This window comes from Aythya ferina (genome assembly GCF_964211825.1).
Source record: "Aythya ferina genome assembly, chromosome: 6".
Classification (NCBI taxonomy): Eukaryota; Metazoa; Chordata; class Aves; order Anseriformes; family Anatidae; genus Aythya; species Aythya ferina.
In genome coordinates, this window is record NC_140303.1 from 32,973,428 (window position 1) to 32,992,352 (window position 18,925).

The 18,925-nt window shown below is 36.2% G+C and overlaps 1 protein-coding gene across 5 annotated transcripts in view; it reads left to right on the forward strand.

Annotated features, from left to right (window-relative positions):
* The window catches only part of DPP10 (dipeptidyl peptidase like 10), a 481,130-nt gene that overhangs the window by 457,700 nt on the left and 4,505 nt on the right, over positions 1–18,925 (forward strand). For all 5 annotated transcript variants that reach the window (XM_084523650.1, XM_084523651.1, XM_084523652.1 and 2 more), the window contains exons 17-25: positions 525–572; positions 2,672–2,770; positions 2,879–2,948; positions 10,109–10,303; positions 11,918–11,972; positions 15,973–16,072; positions 16,690–16,748; positions 16,841–16,913; positions 18,336–18,409. In XM_084523650.1, coding sequence (XP_084379776.1) covers positions 525–572; positions 2,672–2,770; positions 2,879–2,948; positions 10,109–10,303; positions 11,918–11,972; positions 15,973–16,072; positions 16,690–16,748; positions 16,841–16,913; positions 18,336–18,409 — 773 coding nt within the window. The remainder of the gene's footprint in view (positions 1–524; positions 573–2,671; positions 2,771–2,878; positions 2,949–10,108; positions 10,304–11,917; positions 11,973–15,972; positions 16,073–16,689; positions 16,749–16,840; positions 16,914–18,335; positions 18,410–18,925) is intronic.

Consider the following 18,925-nt stretch of genomic DNA (forward strand, 5'->3'; position numbering starts at 1 on the left):
CATTGTTGCTATTACAGAGCTGAGATACTAAAGGAGCTTCTTGAGCAGATAATTAAGTGAAATATGTGATAATTTTTCAACACCTCTGTAGTTTTTCCATAAAGAATATAAGTGGATATTATCATTAATTCAATTTCCCATCAACCTAAAGTTACAGCTTTGGAATGTCAAACTGCTATATTTTAGAAAGTGCCTTTAAGTGCCTCTAATTTTTATACTCTTCACTTGTTGCTAAACATGGAGATAAAAAGAAAAAGATCTCCTTCTAGGTGCAGGAAGTAAGACTGCTTGTTGAAGAGACAGAACGCAGCCTCAGTTTCACACCATTGGTCCTTGGCCTGAACCATGTCCTTCCCAAGAGAGACTGATGGAATTACTGCTGTATTTTATGTGAAGCATGTGTACAGGGCTTGTGGGATCTGGCCTTATGAGGTTCCTTGTGTTCTCATTCTTTGTTATTTACTGAAATACAAGTACTAACTACCCTACACTTCCTCTGTTTTTTTTTTCTGTCTTCAAAACAGGCCCAGGCGTTCCAGTCGTTAGTGTACACAGTACAAGTAACAGTGGAAGTGAGTATTTCTTATGGACTAGGTATATTTCATTTTTGTCCTTGATTGATTTGGGGACTGTGGAGGAGGAGGGGGAAGATGGTTGCAAGTAAATGAAAACTAACAGATGTGTCATTCATAAAAAGTTATATTATTTACCATTTAACAACACACACATCTGAAAATGATACAGAAAGAAGGCAATCAAATGACTAAAACTTTTCCAGGCTTTTCACATGCATTTTATACTAAGTGCTTATCTTTCATCTTCTATTTACACCTGAGTTAATTAGACGGCAGGTTGGTCTTCATCCCATTCACTTTCTATGTAAATTATGCTGCCTTTACTGCAGATCTTCAGATTTTTAGTGATGTTTTTTAAAGTTATAATCCAATTATCTTGAACTGAAGTACAGTCCTTGGAGGACTGGTCATAAAATCTGACCTACATACAATGAACTTAGTCCTGCTCTTACGTTTCTCAAATCAGACCAACTCCACTGATATTTTCAATTAAGACAAATCCAAAAACAAGGCCTTTTTAGGAAGGTATTCAATACTTCTAATTTTGAAATTTTACTCATTACCTTCTGCATATTGACACCAAACCTATAGCCAGGTATTTCCTGGCTGTTTGGGATGCTTTGTAATAGAAGACTATCCTTGAGCAGCAGAGGTTTCCTCACTTAAGGTATTTCTCGAGTGCAATAGGGGTAACAGCACTACCACCAACTCCACTGTGGTTCCACATAGCGTGAAGGTGTGGATTGGAGGAAAGGTTGAATCTTTCCATTCAAATCTACTAGACCAATCCTTACCTGTCCTAGTTTCATTCAATAGATTATCCCCAGAATTTTTCCCAGAATCCAGAAATTATGTACTCTGCTTGCTTGTATTCCTTTTGTCCTTGCCAGCCACAGATGACAACAACAGATGACCTAACCTTGCATGTTGAAGTAGCATACTAATCAATAGTATCGTGCTAGCAAGCATTAATTAATGTTTGCACTTCAGCTTTGTATTTTTTTTTTGATGTCACTGTTGACAGTATTTGTAAATCTCAGTACCAAGGGGAAGGAGTTTTATCCAACTCAGTAAGAGGTAGATACTGCTAAAGTAAAACTAATTGACTTCTGTAGAGCTACTCAATTCTGTGAAGGTACTCTTTGACTCTTTATTATTCGTATCTAAACTACTACTGATAGTGAATCATTGTTAAGAGATTTATGTCGAGCATCTTAAAAGAAATAAAGCAAGTGAGGATAGAGGGATGTTGTTTGCTGTAAAAATGAGAAAGCAAATAATGAGAGATAATTTATCTACAGTGTTTCAGTGCAAGATTAGATTATCCTCTTCAATTAATAAAACAATGATTATGGATTACTTCAATTATTTCATCCTCAGACTATAATTACACCATTTTGGTTGACTGCCCAGAAAAGGCATTCTCTAGATTGTCTCTTTTTGACCTAAGCACAGGGTTTATTGTTTAATGAAAAATATACATTTTGGAAACAAGATTTTTAATTTGAATGAAAACAAGAAAAGAAAAAAAAAGACTAATCATTCTTCCATATGCAAAAGGATTGCTTCACGTCTGCAGCTTTAAACCAAACTAAGTCTTACTCTTGGCTGAAGTGCAGAAGACAGAGAAGGACATGAAGTGATCAAGTAGAGCTGTAATGGCTAAATATTGATTTGGAATATGTAGCCTGAAGAAGTGTGCTTACTCGGGGCTTAGGATATTGCCAAGCAGACTAGCCTGTGACATCTGCTGTTAGTATTTGTCAGGGATACTACTATTCATGTTGGTCATCAGTGATTTCATTGTTAGTGCTTAAAGAAAACAAAGCCTTCTGAAGCCAGAAATGAGAGTAGTTGTATATGTTCTGAATTAAACTGATTTCCCTTGAATTGCAAAGCAGTTGCATTATATCTATATTTAATATTGTATATTAAAAAAAAAATAAGGAAATAATTTACAAGAGTTGTTACTGCACGTTTGTGTCCTTTCCTTTAATTTTTCTTTTTTTTTTTTTTTTTTTTTTTTAATATTGATTTCTCTTTGAATGATGGTTTTCTGTAACTCTCAGCTTGTTTTTACTTCCTGTTTTCTACAGATTTTTATATTTTGGAGAATAATGCTCTGTTGAAAGAAGCTGTTTTGAAGAAAAAGAATTCCAGAACTGAAATTAAAATGCTGCACATTGAGGATTACGGTAAATTTGGCAAAATATTATTTTAACAAACAAAAAGCTTTCTTGAATTGTTACTGTTTTTCATCTGTGTAACTACCAGCCTTTAATGTCTTGCTGTTTTCTTAAAAGAACTCCCTTTACAGTTGTCACTGCCAAAAGATTTCACGGATCGAACCCAGTATGCCCTTCTATTAATAATGTAAGTATTTGTATAGAATCATATAAAATAATAAAAAGTACTTCATAGAAAACATATAATTCCATAATTAGAAAATGTATTTTTTCATTGCCTCATGGATTTGAGTTGATAAATTAAAAGGTTCTGAGGTAGATTTTGTTTTAGGCACTGTCTGGAAGAGATGCCTGTTGTTTTTTTTTTTTGGGTGGTGGTAGTGGTGTTGATCTTGGCAAACCTAGTTTGACCACTAACAAGTGGTGCCTTTCATATTGCTCAGCTACAGCTACTTCCTTGCTTACATTTTCAGCTGTGTTACAATTGTTACTGTATTCCAGCTGCTGAAAGTTTGGAAAAGAATGCTTACCATTGTCCTTGGTAATAATGGTTTAAATGGGTATCAGTTTTGTTCTAAAGGAAATGTGATATAACATCTTGATCCAGGCTACATGCACTTAGATGTATATAAAGAAAAGATAGGCATTTAAAATAGTGAAGTGTTAGATACAAAGTGTTTTTTTGAGCTCCATTTCAGCTGCAATTTGACAAGGGCTTATGAAAAAGAGAGGCAGAAAAGGAAGAAAGATGATTAAAAGAGAACGTGAGTTTAAAAAGAAATTTACCTAATATACCTCTGCAGTCCAATCTGAATGCCTAGTTAGGTGTACAAAGGTTTCTGATACTTTGTTTCCTAAGCTGGAGGGTAAATATGGCATGTAAGATCTAACATGCTGCAGTGATTGCTTTAGAGACTCTCCAATCCTCTGGTGAAGTTTCACCTTCCCCGAGTCACACATTTTGTCAGGATCCGGTTTGCTTATGTGGTCTCAGCTCTGTCTGCAGAGCTTTCGCACTGGTGGCCAGTTTCACTCCTCTGAATAAAGTCCTTTTTTGATGGCTGAGGTTCTTATTTTAACTGTAATTTTTGGTAGCAGCAAATGCTTCTGCGTAGTGTTCTTGTGCTCTCTGTATTGATAGGGTTACAATTCTAAGAAAAGTTGGTATAGAAAAAGGGAAGAAAGTTTGGTGTTATTCTCATAGTCACACAATAGCAAATATATTTTTTCAAATCACTGAAAGCTGGTAGCCATATCAAAAGTGTATGACTATAATAAGGCTCCTACATTTATGAAAGGCGCATACAGATAAATGTGAGCTCCCAAGATATGGCACCCAGGCTGCTGAATCTTGGAAGGGAGCCTGTGTCAGTAGGTTGTGGACCCAGCATAAAACCCAGATGCGAATGCTGTACAGCTCCATGTTGTCATAAGCTCAGCTTAAGGCCTAAATCCTAAATATCCTGTACCCTTCATGGTAAGGATTTTGTGAAGATTCATCTACTAGTAGTTGCAAAGCATGCTGCAGTGCTGAAATAGATCATTGTATTGCTATGTTAAAATCTATGTTCATCTGTGTATGACCAGACTATCTAACAAATAGGTATCATATAGAAGCCAGTTTTGTTGGTTAGAGCTATTATTCTTCCAGGAATTGTGATGCAAAGGCCATAAAATGCTAAATAGATTATAACACTTTTTTTTTCCATTTGTTCTCCTAAACAACTAATACATTTCACACTTGGTTTCCTTCTGATATAATACATGCAATGTAGCTATAGATTAGAGAGGTGTACAGTAATTGCTTGAAAATGTGATTATCATCTCTTTTTTATATAATTAAGATCAAAGTTTAAATTCCAGATCCTTGATTTTCTCATTATGATTCACCTTACTCATTAAAAAAGTATGATACACTCCTTAGTAACACACAGGAAATGATTAAGTAAAGATTCTGGCATTTAATCCGGGTAATAAAATGAGAGGTGATAATAATTCTTTATTTTTTCTTGAACATAATTAACCTCATTCCTTCAAAATCTTTAGGATAATGTATCTTAAATGTCAGCATTTATTATTTAACACCATTTAAAATTGTCCAATATGTAGGTGGATATTGTAAAACCAAATCAGTGGAGAGTTTGTTCTGATTTTCAAGGGAAAAAAACAGCAGGGTACTCTCTAAAGTAACAGTGAATCGTCTCCAAGGGGTTTCTGTTTGTTTGTTTGTTTACTTGTTGTTATATTTTGGTAATAAACAGGAATCACTTCACCTGTTACTGAAACAATGAAAGATTTAGGCCTTGCCCAAGCAATCAAATCTGTTTATGCCTCCAGTTAATACACTTTTGGGACTGATAGCATAAGACAAAAGACAGCAAGGTTGGAAGTGAAGACTTTTACAGCTTTAGGAATAACTCATTATAAGACTAACAGAAATGTAGAGAGGCATAATACAAGTACTGGAAGATATTCAAGATGTGGGGTATAAGGCTTTATATATTGATAGTCATGTTGCATACCTTTCAATTTTGTATTACTTGTTATATTACTCATTTTAACTGGCAGCTGTTGCCAGTGAAGAGTTGATGCTTGTCTACAAGGTGAAGCATAAAGTACACGGTGAATTCCCCTACTTTGGTTGCAAAATGCTTGCAAAGGAGGATGTACCTAAAAGCATTTTTATTTAGCCAGTTCTTTCCCTGTAAGACAGCTGCAAAGTTTAATTTTGGGGGGATCTTTAAGTCACATGAATGATTCACTAGTTGCTTTGCAGACCATCCATCCAGTGTGTTCATTCTTCCTGTTTTGACCAATACAGAGCAGTATTTCACTACTCTCTTGTGCTTTTGTTACATTAAAGTCTGATTTTCTTTCCTCTCCTTTGAACTTCATAGCATTTCTCATGGCCCAGAGGGAGAATTCATTTAGCTGTAGGCTAAAAGAGGGACAGGCTAGAGTTTTACTCCAGCTGTTTCATTTGCAGTAGTGGTCCCAGTGCTATGGGCCATAATCAGCCTTCTCAATCCCCTTTTCTTCACTCTTGTCCCCAAAAAGGAGTTAGGGAATTGTTGAGCTAAGATCTGTCCTCCTTTAGCTTCCCCTATCTTTTAGCTTCTTTCACTCCCGGCCCCCAGCAGTACACATCTTGCAATGTGAATAAAATGCATTTTCAATCTTTCCTAGAGAAAGACAAGAGGAGATTCAAAACTTCACCTCCTTTTCTGGTAACACATCTCTTCCTCTCACAATTGTATTTTCAACATCTTCAGCCTTGAGAGTCTGAGAAAGATATTTTAAGAATGACAATCTTTTTCTTGTATTGTATTGTCTACTTCAGACCTATGTATCACATGATTTTGCCCTGGTAATGGAGTAACTTCTGGTGATGTATTTTAATTTGTTTGGCCATATCTTCAGGGAGGAGTTATAAATACGGTAACAGTTTCTAGTTGGAGTCTGGTATATCTTAAAAGGGTACATGTATATGGAAAAAATGTTTGGGATTTTCTGTTCTCAGTGTGTGAGGCTATTCAGGTTCCCTTTTTGACCAGTAATGGTGGGTGTGCTTGAAAGCTGAACAAGAGATGCCCATGAAATCTGAAAATGAAGTGGATTTTTTCCATTATACTAGTTTTTGCAAAATGGTATTCTTCTCCCACTCAGTTTCACTATAAGAAAGACTTGTCAGTGATATTTCTTTGTCTATAGTGGGTAGATTTTATCATCTGAGATGTCTTTCTTATGTTTGTTATCAAGATGCCTTTTCCATATACTGCATCAAATCCACTGCTTGGCAGAAATAGATGTACAGGAAATTAAGCAGTGATAATGGCAGTTATTTTCCACATATATTTTGAAACTGTTTTTCTCTCTGTTTGGTCAACTGTATAACTTCTGAAGTTCTGATTTACAATCTTCCCACTTAGTTTTTAAATGGTGCGAAACCTGAAATAAATTTTGCTGCAGTCATGGTATGAGATTGGCAGAAGAGTAGAACTTAGAGTACAGCAGCAACAGCCTCTCTGGTAACATTATATTATCCCTTGAAGGCTGTAACTCTAGTCATGAACAGAGACTTCAGTTAAAGCTTTTGGTTATAGAATCCTAAATAACAGATTCTTCTCTTTTCAGCAGTTTACGAACTTATGATGAGCTGCTCCTTTTCCCAGACAGTCTGCAGTGTATGTGACTGCCTTGCAAGAAGCATACAAACTACCCACTAAGGTCAATGATATTGGTATATTATTGATGGCTCCTGTCTGTTTAAATGGTGCCTTGATGGTGAACTTGTGCAGTTTCCCAAGTTGTCAGCAGTCGTGCTGCCACAGAGGACTCATAATCCAAGTGTAGTCACTGTTGAAGACACAAACTAGGCAGCTCTCAAGCTCCAAACTTTGAAAGTCAGAAGAAAAAAAAAAAAAAAAAAAAAAAAGGTGCAAGTGCTATCACATACAAGAAGGAAAAAAAAAATGAACCAGAAAATGTTAGGCATCTTCTTATCTTCTTCATTTGAATCGTTCTACTCCTGTTGCTTGACTCTGGAGATGACAGGGATACTGCTCCTTAAGGAACCCCTGAGTGATGGCAAAGATATAACTTTGCGTATGCATTTTGGTGTTGGCTTTGATTTTACTTTGCTTGTACTTTGCTTCCCTTACGTTTACCCACAGGCGGGTGGGAAGAAGACTTCTGTGTTTGTATTACAAACAAGCATAAATGGAATGGACTTTCACTCAGGCTTACCAGAGGGGTCATGAAATAATCCTATGAACAGGGTACCACTGAACAAGAGTGAATTGTAATTGGACTGTAAGTAATGATGAGTGCAAAACAAAAACTGACCTTTGAGAAAGCTGGAATCCCAAGACAAACTTCACAAATCAGGCTGTACATCTATTATTGCATTGCAGTAACAAAACTACTTTGTTCCAGAGCCCTCAGGGTGATCAAACTTGCATAAAGGATTAATACTTTGCAGAAGTCTCATTTAAGGACAAAGGTGGGGCCTAAGAGGTGCATAGAATATACAGTCTCTCTGTGGAGAACAGAGTCACACCTCAGATAATCAGTATTATTTTAGAGTAGCAGCTGAAGAGTAAAGAGACCTTTTGAAGTTAATGGGAATTTTGACATGTACCTCAACGGAAATGGCTTTAAATGCCTGTCAAAGACTACTTATGTGGACATTCTTGAAATAAATTAGCCACTGGAAAATTGCTTCCAAAAGCAATATGTCAAACAACCCATCACGAAGGAGAGTGGTAGATGTGTTTAAAGTCTGAGCCTAAAAGTAGCCCAGCTGTGCCCTCCAGAGAAGGAGCTTGGAAAAACATTGCTGTCAGTTCTCACCCACAGAAAATCTTGCTGAAGTTCTGTCTAATATATATATATATATTTTTTTTTTTTCAATAGAAGTAATTATCTGAGGGTGGCATCTTTCACTTAAAACCCTATCTTGGTTTAAAGCATCTTCTGGTACTGAAGAAAGCTTGCAAATGTGATGGTTCTTCCCTTTTTCCCAAGTGCCTAGATATATAACACATAAATGAGAATGCTATTTGTTTTGTTCTTAATTTAGGTGGGAGGGATGTGGGCTGATTCATGAAAATTTCACTTGTGCGTTAAACTGTTTTAAAGATAACCAGCCAGACAAGGATATTTCTGACAGATTTTCTTCATTTGAAAAGTTAAAAGAGCTTTACTTTAAAAAAAAAAAAAAAAAAGATTGGAGGATTGAGGCTGCTGCTATTCTCCTATTGGAAATAGTGGTAGAAGCTCTGTGAAACCATCTACATCAATGCAGAGTGCTTCTGAAAACCTTGATCTGTACAATTACTGTACGCTTTAAAAGAAACTTTCTTCTCCTGCTCTTTTACAAATAATAATGATAATATAATTCTGAAACTTTTATTTTCTGCAGAGCTCACTTGACAATGAATATTTCCAAATTCATTGCTCTGCATTGTTTGCATTTATTGTAATGGTGTGTAATCACAACTGAATGGTTAAGCAAACAAAAACCACTCTTCCTTTCTTTTTATAAATCCATATATAAAATTGTTACATAGGACAATGATGAATGAAGCATAAAATATTTTGACTAACTCTACAAGTAAGTAATGCAGATGATACATCAGCTATGCATACATGGTAGGTCTTGCTGAATTTGAGAACATATGTATTCATCATATGCTTGCAAATTAATAGGGAGATTACCTTGAAGGTGATCTATGCTATCCACAGTCAAAAAGAAAAAAAAAAAGATAATGAACATTATCTTATTGTACATATAGGACAGCAATTATTGTACAAGATTTTTATCTCTCTTTCCTCCCCCCAGGTTTTTATAAGTCTCTGAAGCTAAAGCTTCTCTGGCAAAATAATCATTTCTGTCTTCATCTTTCTTTCACCTTAGACAGGATATTCCCACAGACACTGTCCAATCTAATTTCCATACAGCCAGCACAGACACTTTTACATTTTAATTTGTATTCAGCTGGCAGATGCAGCCTGCATAGAAGTATTTTGCATTTTGTAGAACTTCATGGTAGCCTGCTCTCTTATTCTGCATTTATCTTGGGGAAGAAATAATGCCAAGCTTCCCTTTTAAAACTGGTATTTTGTTTTCTTTGGAAGGAAAATAGAATATTTGCCTTCAATATAAAATGCTTATTGTTCCTCTAGACACTGCATTCTCCCATTCTTTTCCATCTTTTCTTCTCTAAAATACTTTTTTTTTTTTTTTTTTAAGTCATAAAATAAACTTATCATTCCTGCCTGCATCCATTTCTTGCTGTGAGTTTGGTTGGAGAAAATGTAATTTTCTCTAGCGTGTACTTTAGTCTTCCTTGTACCATATTTCAGAAAATCCATTTGAGGACACAATAATGCAATTATTTATTTTTGAAGATGGCAACCTTCTATATATAACGTATTATATATCCTACAAAATCATACTCAAAGTACTGAATGAATATTCCTTTTTTTCTGTTTAGTGCAACTTAACAAATTGTACATGAGCCTTCTCAGAACTGAACTAACCATTAGTGATTATATCATTTTTTGTTCACTTTAAACACTACATGCTTTGATTTTCTGTTTGTTTCTCAGCTATTGGCAACACCACAGCATAATGGTTTTAAAGTTAAATTTATTTTGCTTACTGCTACTGCAGGTATAGCAGCACTAGCTAATGGGATAGTATCGATGAAAGGGACAGTAATTCAACAGGATTGCATAAACAACTGAATTCTGCCATCTAGGTTAATTAAAATATCAGAGAACAGCAAAGTGCATCACATTGTCAATAGTCTTCGTTTCTGTCTGGTGTGTTGGTATTTGCAGTGATGAAGCTCCAGGCAGCCAGTTGGTTACAGATAAGTTTCACATTGACTGGGACTCAGTGCTTGTCAACTCTGATAATGTCATCGTAGCTCGATTTGATGGCAGAGGGAGTGGATTTCAAGGCCTCAAGATCCTACAAGAAGTCCACCGATGCTTAGGATCAGTGGAAGTGAAGGACCAAATAGCAGCCGTAGAGTACGTATGTGCAAACTTTTCTTCTTTTACCCTGCTTCCACCTTGATGAATAAACGTTTTTGAATGAAACTGCCCAGAATGGTTTCTCTGCATAGTAAATAATACTAATGTTTATTTTTTAATGCAGTTGCAGATATTGAAATAATAACCTTTTCATTACAAACAGCAAATTAAAGATCAAAGAGATGCTTGCTTTATATGTTGGTGCTTCTCTTTGGTAAAGCTGTCCTTCAGTGTGCCATCTAGATATGCCATCTATGCTACTTTGTATTTGTCTGTATTCCTTATAAAAACTTCTTACAGCACAAATTATAATGTTTAACTGTTTTTGTGTTAATTTTTTTTAGGTCTATATGGTAGGATGCTGCTCTCATTTTCACCATGGAGCTTTCAAGTAATTTTGCAATGCAGATGAAGTTATAATGTTGTAAATGAGAACAAAATCTGGGCAAATGTCTACATATTTCTCATTTGTATTGTCATTCTTTGATATAAATCCACCAGCTGCAGAAGAAAGTAGTCTCTCTGTAGATTAATCACACATAGCTTTGACAACCCTCTTTACTCAGGGTGCCAGTAGGCTAATATCAAGGTCTGGATGGACTCTTTCTAGGGACCTTCAAGGAAAGACAAGGGCAAACTTTCAGCTGGCTATATTTTTTGTTGTTGTTGTTGTTGTTTTTTCTTCTTCTTTGAAAGGGTTTAATGCTTGAACCTATGCATGAGTAGGTATCTGTGTATCTATATCTGATATGACAGAGCTGGGCACTGGGGCTCCTGGCGTTTATGTTGGTCAGGAATGGGCTGCGCTGAGCATAGCAATTCATCTTCCAAGCATCCAAGTGACCCTTGCAAAACGGCTGTCTGAAGCAGACAACAAGCTGTGCTGTGAGATCTGAGCTCTCTGCTTAAATAACAAGTGGTTTCAACTCAGTGATATCTGGCCTCTTTTTGGGTGCGTTGCATGTGGAAAAGGGAGAGAGGAGGTGAGAGGCTGAGAGGAGGTACTAAAGCTGGTTTTATCTCTTCAAAAGCAGTTGGGTTTTAGCCTCAGGTTATTCTGTCTTTTCTGTATAAAATTCACCATTGCTAATTAAATGCCATGATGAGAGAATTAATTATTTGGATAATTACCTAGACTCACGAAGTTGCAGTCATTTTACCTTTAACTGTCTGAAAAATAGGCAACTGGTCAAAGCCAGTAATTTAAGCTCTAGTTAATGGAAAATCCTGGCATTTCTGAAGGGTTGCGCTCCCCATGCAGTGCCTGACATGAGTGGGAAGAAAGGCTGTTTGAGAGTGCTCTTCTCCCTGACAGAGGAACAGACGTAAATGTCCAATTTAGACAAGATGCTCAAATTCAGGTATCTAAAGTTAGGTAAGATGAGTTCAATGCCATGTGTTTGCCATATAGAGGATGAATTAGAAAAAAAAAATCACATTTCCAAGTGCAATATCACTTTTATTGCTGTAATTCGTTCTTCTACCTTATCCATGCGTATAACAGTTCCTCAAAGTACAAATAATTTTCTTTTTTACTTTGGTGAATCTAGTATATAAAGAACTTTTTATTTCCTTTCTCTCTTTTTTTTTGTTTTGTTTTGTTTCTTGCAGATCATTATTGAAACAGCCCTTTATTGATCCTAAAAGACTGAGTATATTTGGGAAGGTAAGATGCAAAAATAATAGGATAGTAGGATATATCATCATTATTCTTTATGAGAATCCTAGTTCATAAACTAATATATTTATCTCTTTTCTAAAGACAATTTCAGTTATTAAAAGTGGGGGAAACGCTACCATAATTTACTGTATATTCTGTATATTTATTTCTCAGAATGGGTATTTAAAATCAATCAAATCCATTTTATGGTACTGTAGTATTTGCTTTTCAGAATCTGCAGGACAAAATTTTTATTGAAAAACATCTGCTTTCATTAGAAAATTTTAATATCAGCTTATGTGTTGTAAAAACTTGTTTCTTGCACTTTTACATTTGGGCTACAGTTAAATTTACAATGTCCTTCTAATACAACATTTATATCTGAATATTTTACTGACTGCCTAAGTTACAACTGAGTTACAAGAACTTTCTTTTGTGTCTTTGCTATTTTATCAGCCGCTTCATTGTGTAGCATATTGTTGCCTCTAGCATGATTGGGAGCAAGGCAGAGGCTTAACCTTTCATAACAAACTAAATAGCATTTTACTGGTCTGTTAAAAAATAGCAGTTAAACACCAAATAATTGCTGCTGCTTCTATAAACTACAAACTACCATGTGCATCTTTTTTTTTTTTTTTTTTTTTTTTTTTAAATTACTATTATTAGTATTTGGTTATCCTGAAAATGAAAATATTTTGTGCCTTTAACCTCAAGGCAACAACAAACCATGGCCAAGTACCTAGACAACACCACAGTCACCAGTTATAGGAACAGCATGTTTTCCACTGTGATACTAATATTTAACACCAGTGTGGTAGCAATTTGGAAGACAAGACTAGTTAATGTTTGTGTAGTGTAGTGAAAATGAAGTACTGGCTACTATTAACATCCCAGAGGAGGGTGACCTTCCTCAAAGATGTAAGCTCCTGCCATACTCCCTGTAGCTACCAAAATTGTCATTGCAAGAGTATCAGTAGCAACAGAACAGTATTTGGTTTGCAGGGCAGCTGCCAGAGATTTTTCAGCTAAGTAGGTGTGATTTCATCCACCAAATGATCACGGCACACATTGCTATTCAGGTTTTAGTGCCTTTTAGCAATGTATATGAAAATACACATGCATGTAATTACATATATTTCTCCACACGCTCTTCCCACAAATGATTACAAATGTTATTTCTGAATTGAAATCACAAAACATCCCCCAAATATTCCTAACTTCAAAAATTACCACATTTCCTGTAGGAAATTCAACACTTTTCTAACAGTGACATGACAAGCCAAAATTACCATAAAGCATACATAAATGCAGTTGTAGATATCTGCCAATGTCTATACCATTATTTTATTATTTTTTTACCTCTCAGCACTTTTTTGTTTTATTTTGTGTGTGTGTTTTCTGACAAACAAAAATTCATAAAATTGAAAAGTCAGTTTTAGAATCAGGAAAAAAGATCTATTTAACAGCTTCCTAGGGTTAATTGTATTTTACCTCTACTCTGCTTATTTTAGAGTCAATTACAGATCTTCTTTAAAACTTGTTTCCTTTTAACTGTGTACAAAAATGCGATAATGAAAGTGTTTGTTTCTATGCATTAAATTGGGTTTACTGATGGAAAAAGAATATATACTTTGCTTAAAAGTAAGATGACTTTGGAATTGCTTAATGCTAAAAATTCTGGGCTCATGCGCACAGTTGTGGAACTCTTTGAGAAGTTTTAGAACTACACAGAAGTAAAATTCTTGTCACAATCAGTAGTGTTAGCCATTCACAAGAGTAACAAGGCTGTCCAGAGGGCACAGTGTGAAAAATACCTACTTCTGACTGCCAGGCAATCTACCAATATCATCTTGCTTATCCCTGTGAGAGGGATACAAGCCCAAGTGATGTATGATCCAAGGGCTTTTCAGTACTGTTACACAGCAAATTGTGTTTCCATGTAGTTTGCCTTTTTGCCGTGAAAGTAGGAAAAGAGCTTGAAAATAAGTTGAAATTTCACAGCCAAACAGCTTCCTGAAAATAGTCAATTAAGCTGTAACCACAGAAATCCAGCCCATGAGTGAGGCACCATATGTCCTTGCATGAGGACATAGGAACTGCTTTCTGTATCATCATTGTGAAGTGATTCTGAAAATTTGATCTCACAGTGTAATGCTTTTGTCCTGGAAAGCCTGGCTGGAAGCGAGGGCACAAGCACAGAGGAAAGAAACTCCTAGGAGAACTAAACCAAGCTCTTAATGAATACATGGCATAAATAATAAATAACATGGCAATAGTTATCCTAGGATTAAAACTGTGCTGTGGAGCTATTGGAAAAGACACAAACAGAATATTAAACAACAGCAAAAATAGAGAACCCAGAGGCAGAAGAAAGTTGCTGTTCTCTTAAACTCTGTGAATTATGAAAGTTGTTGCTGCCCACTCAAAAATTCTTTCTTGACTTAAGTCTACTCCTGTACATGGAGTACTGGGCTACTGGTTTACTCTTGGTCTTCTTGGCTGGAATTTCTGTAGGAATAGGGATAACTCAGTTCCTCATACTCTTGTGAAAATCAAGTTCTTATTCTACGTTTCCTTTAAAGCGTCCATTCACGTTTACTACACGTTGATTGCAAAGAACACTCCCATTGGCTTATTTTTCTTAACAAAAGTAAAAGGATTTTCAGATATTCCAGTTCTTCCAGAGAAATCAGTTATTGATTAAATGTTTAGATGTGAAGACAAGAGCAGGCTGGGTTCAAAAAATATCCACAAGAAACCTGTGTGAGCATTTGACATGCTATATTCTCTTTTGGGGTTGTCTGGTGTTTTACACTATTTTTTTCCTGTCATGGGATGATTTCTTCTTTCTGAAAAACAACAATGAAAAGAAATGCAAAATTCATTCTTCCAGCAGTGATGAAGCGAAAACAAAGGTGGCAAATGGAGAAATTTGAACAGCCCATAATATATCATAATATATGAGAAAATCATTGATCCTAGACTCCACAACTCAGAATTTCATTTGCTGTGGGTCTAGAATGACTGTGGGTAACAGATGTGGATTGCCGAAGAAAGAAGCTGTCAAAGAAATCTGTGGACTAAAATTAAAGCTTTCATATGAAGAGAAGCTTTCATGACTCTCTTTTGTCTCACAACTCTTCCCAAGGAGGTATGTTGTAGACATTGCAAGGGAGATGGTGAAGGGATGTGCATAAGGACAGAAAAATGTGGTAAGGCGAGGAGAGAGCTCCACCTGCTCTGCCCCATGTCTCCCAGCTTCTTCATTCTGCCCACGCTCCGTGCTTTGTAACAAAGCAGCTGACTGGGTGCTCTTGTGGCCAGAAATCACATCACAGAGATTAACATAATATTGAGCAATGTGGCTACATATAGATTTTATTTCTGGAAAGCACTTCAGGACTTGTACCCCTCTGTGGGACGTTTGACAATGCTGCAGCAGAAACCTCATTAATAGCAATAGGATTTAATCTGTGAAGGTCCAAGTGCCAGGAGTAGTACATGCTGAAGTCAGTTCATCATTTTCCTCCATTCCCATACTCTGTCCTGTCAGCAAAATGCTCAGTGTTTCCCAGTAATTTGCAAATGTCTACATTAAATATATTAAAATACTTTTTAATAGTGAATACTATTAAAAATTTTTTAAAAATTTTTTAAAAGTGAATACTTTTTTTTTTTTTTTTTTTTGGTAGGTTGGTTGTTGTTGTCGTCCTCTCTATGATTTTCATATCTTTTGCTAACTATAGGCTAGTCTGCCATGATGGAACTGTAGAAATTAAACTGAAATATACTCAGTGTTATTAAATTGCTTAGTTTAAAGGTCATGACCAGGCCAAATAAGATCTCTATTCACTCTTAACTGTATGTTTGTATTTCCATTAAAAGCAATTCTTGCAGATATAAATACATACTGTAGAACGATACCATCAAATTAGAGCAATGCCCTTTAACTTTATTATTGCTAAAAAGAAATAAACAGAAATCTCAATATTATTTCCTTCATTAGGGATATGGTGGCTACATTACATCGATGATTCTAAAATCCAGTGAACGGCTCTTCAAATGTGGAGCTGTGGTGGCACCAATTACAGACATGAAGTTGTATGGTGAGTATTCCCTGCCACTCTCCTGTTTGCTAGTCTCTTCAGAATCTCTTTTATTCATCTTAAATAATTGCAGGTAATGTAGCAATATCAGCTAGGTCTAAATTCACATCCTCATTCTCAACTTTAAATGAATGGCAGCTAACACTGGGACAGTTTACCAAGACATGCAACAGGTCCATTATTGGTTACACTACAGATTTTTGTCAAAATAATTGTATTTCCCATTTCCACCAAAATTCAGTCAGGCACCCCATTTCCTTAGAACCCAATGCCTTAATCAAAAAATTTAATAAGAATGGAACTTTTAAAGTTAGCGGTAAAATTAATCAGCATATCAATCACATTGTTATTCAATCACAGGACATTTGGTTCTATATGTGAAGTATTGGGCTTATGCTAGATTGCAGACTGTCGTGCATGGGAGATAAAACCAGATTACTGTAATGCTCTGTTAGCCCCTTTTTTAATGTATTCTGTTTTTTAAATGAATGCCTTGTTTTCTACTTAATGCCTTAATTAACTTCTCCTGACCATAAGTCAGAACTGAAGCTTTTTAAAATAGACATCACAAGTTTGTTTGTTTATTTATTTATTTATTTATTTATTAACTTATACAGCATCAGCATTTTCAGAAAGATACCTTGGTATTCCATCAAAAGAGGAAAATACCTATCAGGTGAGTCAGCATAAACAAGTAAATTAAAATATTAGTTTTACTTCCAAAATTTGGTTCACTCACCTATACCTTTGCGTGTGTTTGTTTACTAGGCATCCAGCGTATTACACAATCTTCATGGTTTAAAAGAAGCAAATTTACTAATAGTTCATGGGACAGCTGATAGTAAGTATTACAGATGCAATTACATTTGGGGTCAGAGGTTTTAACAGACATCCAAAGAAATGTTAGGTGCACACCTAGCAAGGCCATTTTAGTTGTGTTATGCCTCTGACAGGAGTTTTGGTATTCTGTTTTAATTGTCATTTCTAACTCTAATCTGATGACACTTTTCTTTGCTGAATATTTGTACCTTTTACGTGCTGTATGTTCTAATTTGTTTAAATCTTGTGGATGACCGTCTAGCTACTGAAAAGTATTATATGAATTATTAATTGAAAACCATACATTTTTAATGGTATTTTAAATTCATAGAGATTCTGCAACTGAGCAAAGAATTATCAGTACATTTGGAGAAGTACAGTACTAAATGGGAAGTTAAACTTTTCAGCTAATTAATTACAAGGTAGTGCCAAAGCATCTGAAGCTGAAGCCATAGGGAACCTTTTAATAGCACCATTAGTTTTAACGGTAGCTAAGACAGATTAAAAAAAAAACAAAAAACAAAAAACAACAGGGTAAGTTCTAGCACTTTTAATGTAATTACAAGATGTGTCAATCAAGAGAGACTTTGTAATTATGGATTTAAATTTACCTGCAGTATATTTTTCTGAATTTTCCTAATGGATGTAAGACTAAAGAATCAGCTTTGTGCTGATGAGGGCTGGGCGGTACAAGCCCCATCCGGTGTTTCTTCCTGGAGCTGGGGAGGAGGACAGAGGCAATGTACTGGGTGACCAAGCAGGCGTGAGGGTCTCGGGCTTTGCTGATTGTAAATGGCAGCAGCAATTTCTACCCCTCTGAACTCAGCGCTAGAGGGAATTGGGATTCTGATAGCTGTCTAGGCAATGCAGTGTGTTTGAGACTATGACTCTGATTGCCTGCTGCCCTTGTTTAATATCACATCCAGTGACACTGCCTAGCCCACTTGCAGCCTTAGCTCTGCAGGGGTAGGGCATGGTAATAAAGTTGCCTGTTTTTACCACACAAAGATTAAGTTACTGATATGTTGCAGAAAGTCCATTACCTGAAGAAGTATGGGCTGTAATAACCCTGTGCAAGCAGTAGAAAATCCGATGTGCTTTCCCTTAACGCAATTATAAACTGTCATGATGTTCAAACAGAATGGTTTTACACACCTCTAACCTATCACGGTGTGTGTAAATCAAGGATAGAGAGAGGAGTCCTTGTGGAGTACCTGGAAGGCACAGCTTCCACGGGACTTTCAGCTACCTCTCCAGAACCTTATCTGTTATGTACTGCGTTGCTTCTGCTGGTTGGGCTTTGCATGTCTGACCACAGAGGTAGTCAGCTTAGATCTGATTATTACAGACACTGGAAATGTTTTCAGTCAGAGTTGTTTAACAGGTAAACATTTCATATTAGCTCTGCTTTTTCTAATAATGTTCAAATGTGATTGTATTGCAGCTAAAGTCCACTTCCAGCATTCAGCAGAACTAATTAAACATCTAATAAAAGCTGGAGTTAATTACACTATGCAGGTATGTGCAGCTATGGCATCCCCTATAAACATGGCTCAACATTTAACCTCACATTGCTGTTTCTTCACTTGAAAAGGACACTGCCTACCACAGCCCACTGGTGTTTCCACAATTTGCAGCTAGAATGCTGTTTCCTTACTGCTAGTATGGACATTAAGAACCATATGTTCTTTGTGTTCTTCTGGGCTCTTTCTCCTCCCTTTTCTCCATCTGTTTACCCTACAACACCTTTACAGTCCATATGCACCCTTTGTAATATTCAAATGCTACTACTTTACTCCCTTTTTACCAAAAAACCTCACAGGTCACATGAAAGTAATTTCCTCTCATTTTCAACCCTTGTGTCTATTAAATGGCAGCTAAATTACTGGAGTGCTGCTCCCCTTTCCGTGGCTGTATGGAGGGTGAGGGCACTGGGAGGGACAGGCTGGGGCTAGCAGGACAGGGCATGCAGACTTGCATGGGGCAGAATCGTAGGGTCCCAGGACAGCTGAGGTTGAAAGCCACCGCTGGAGG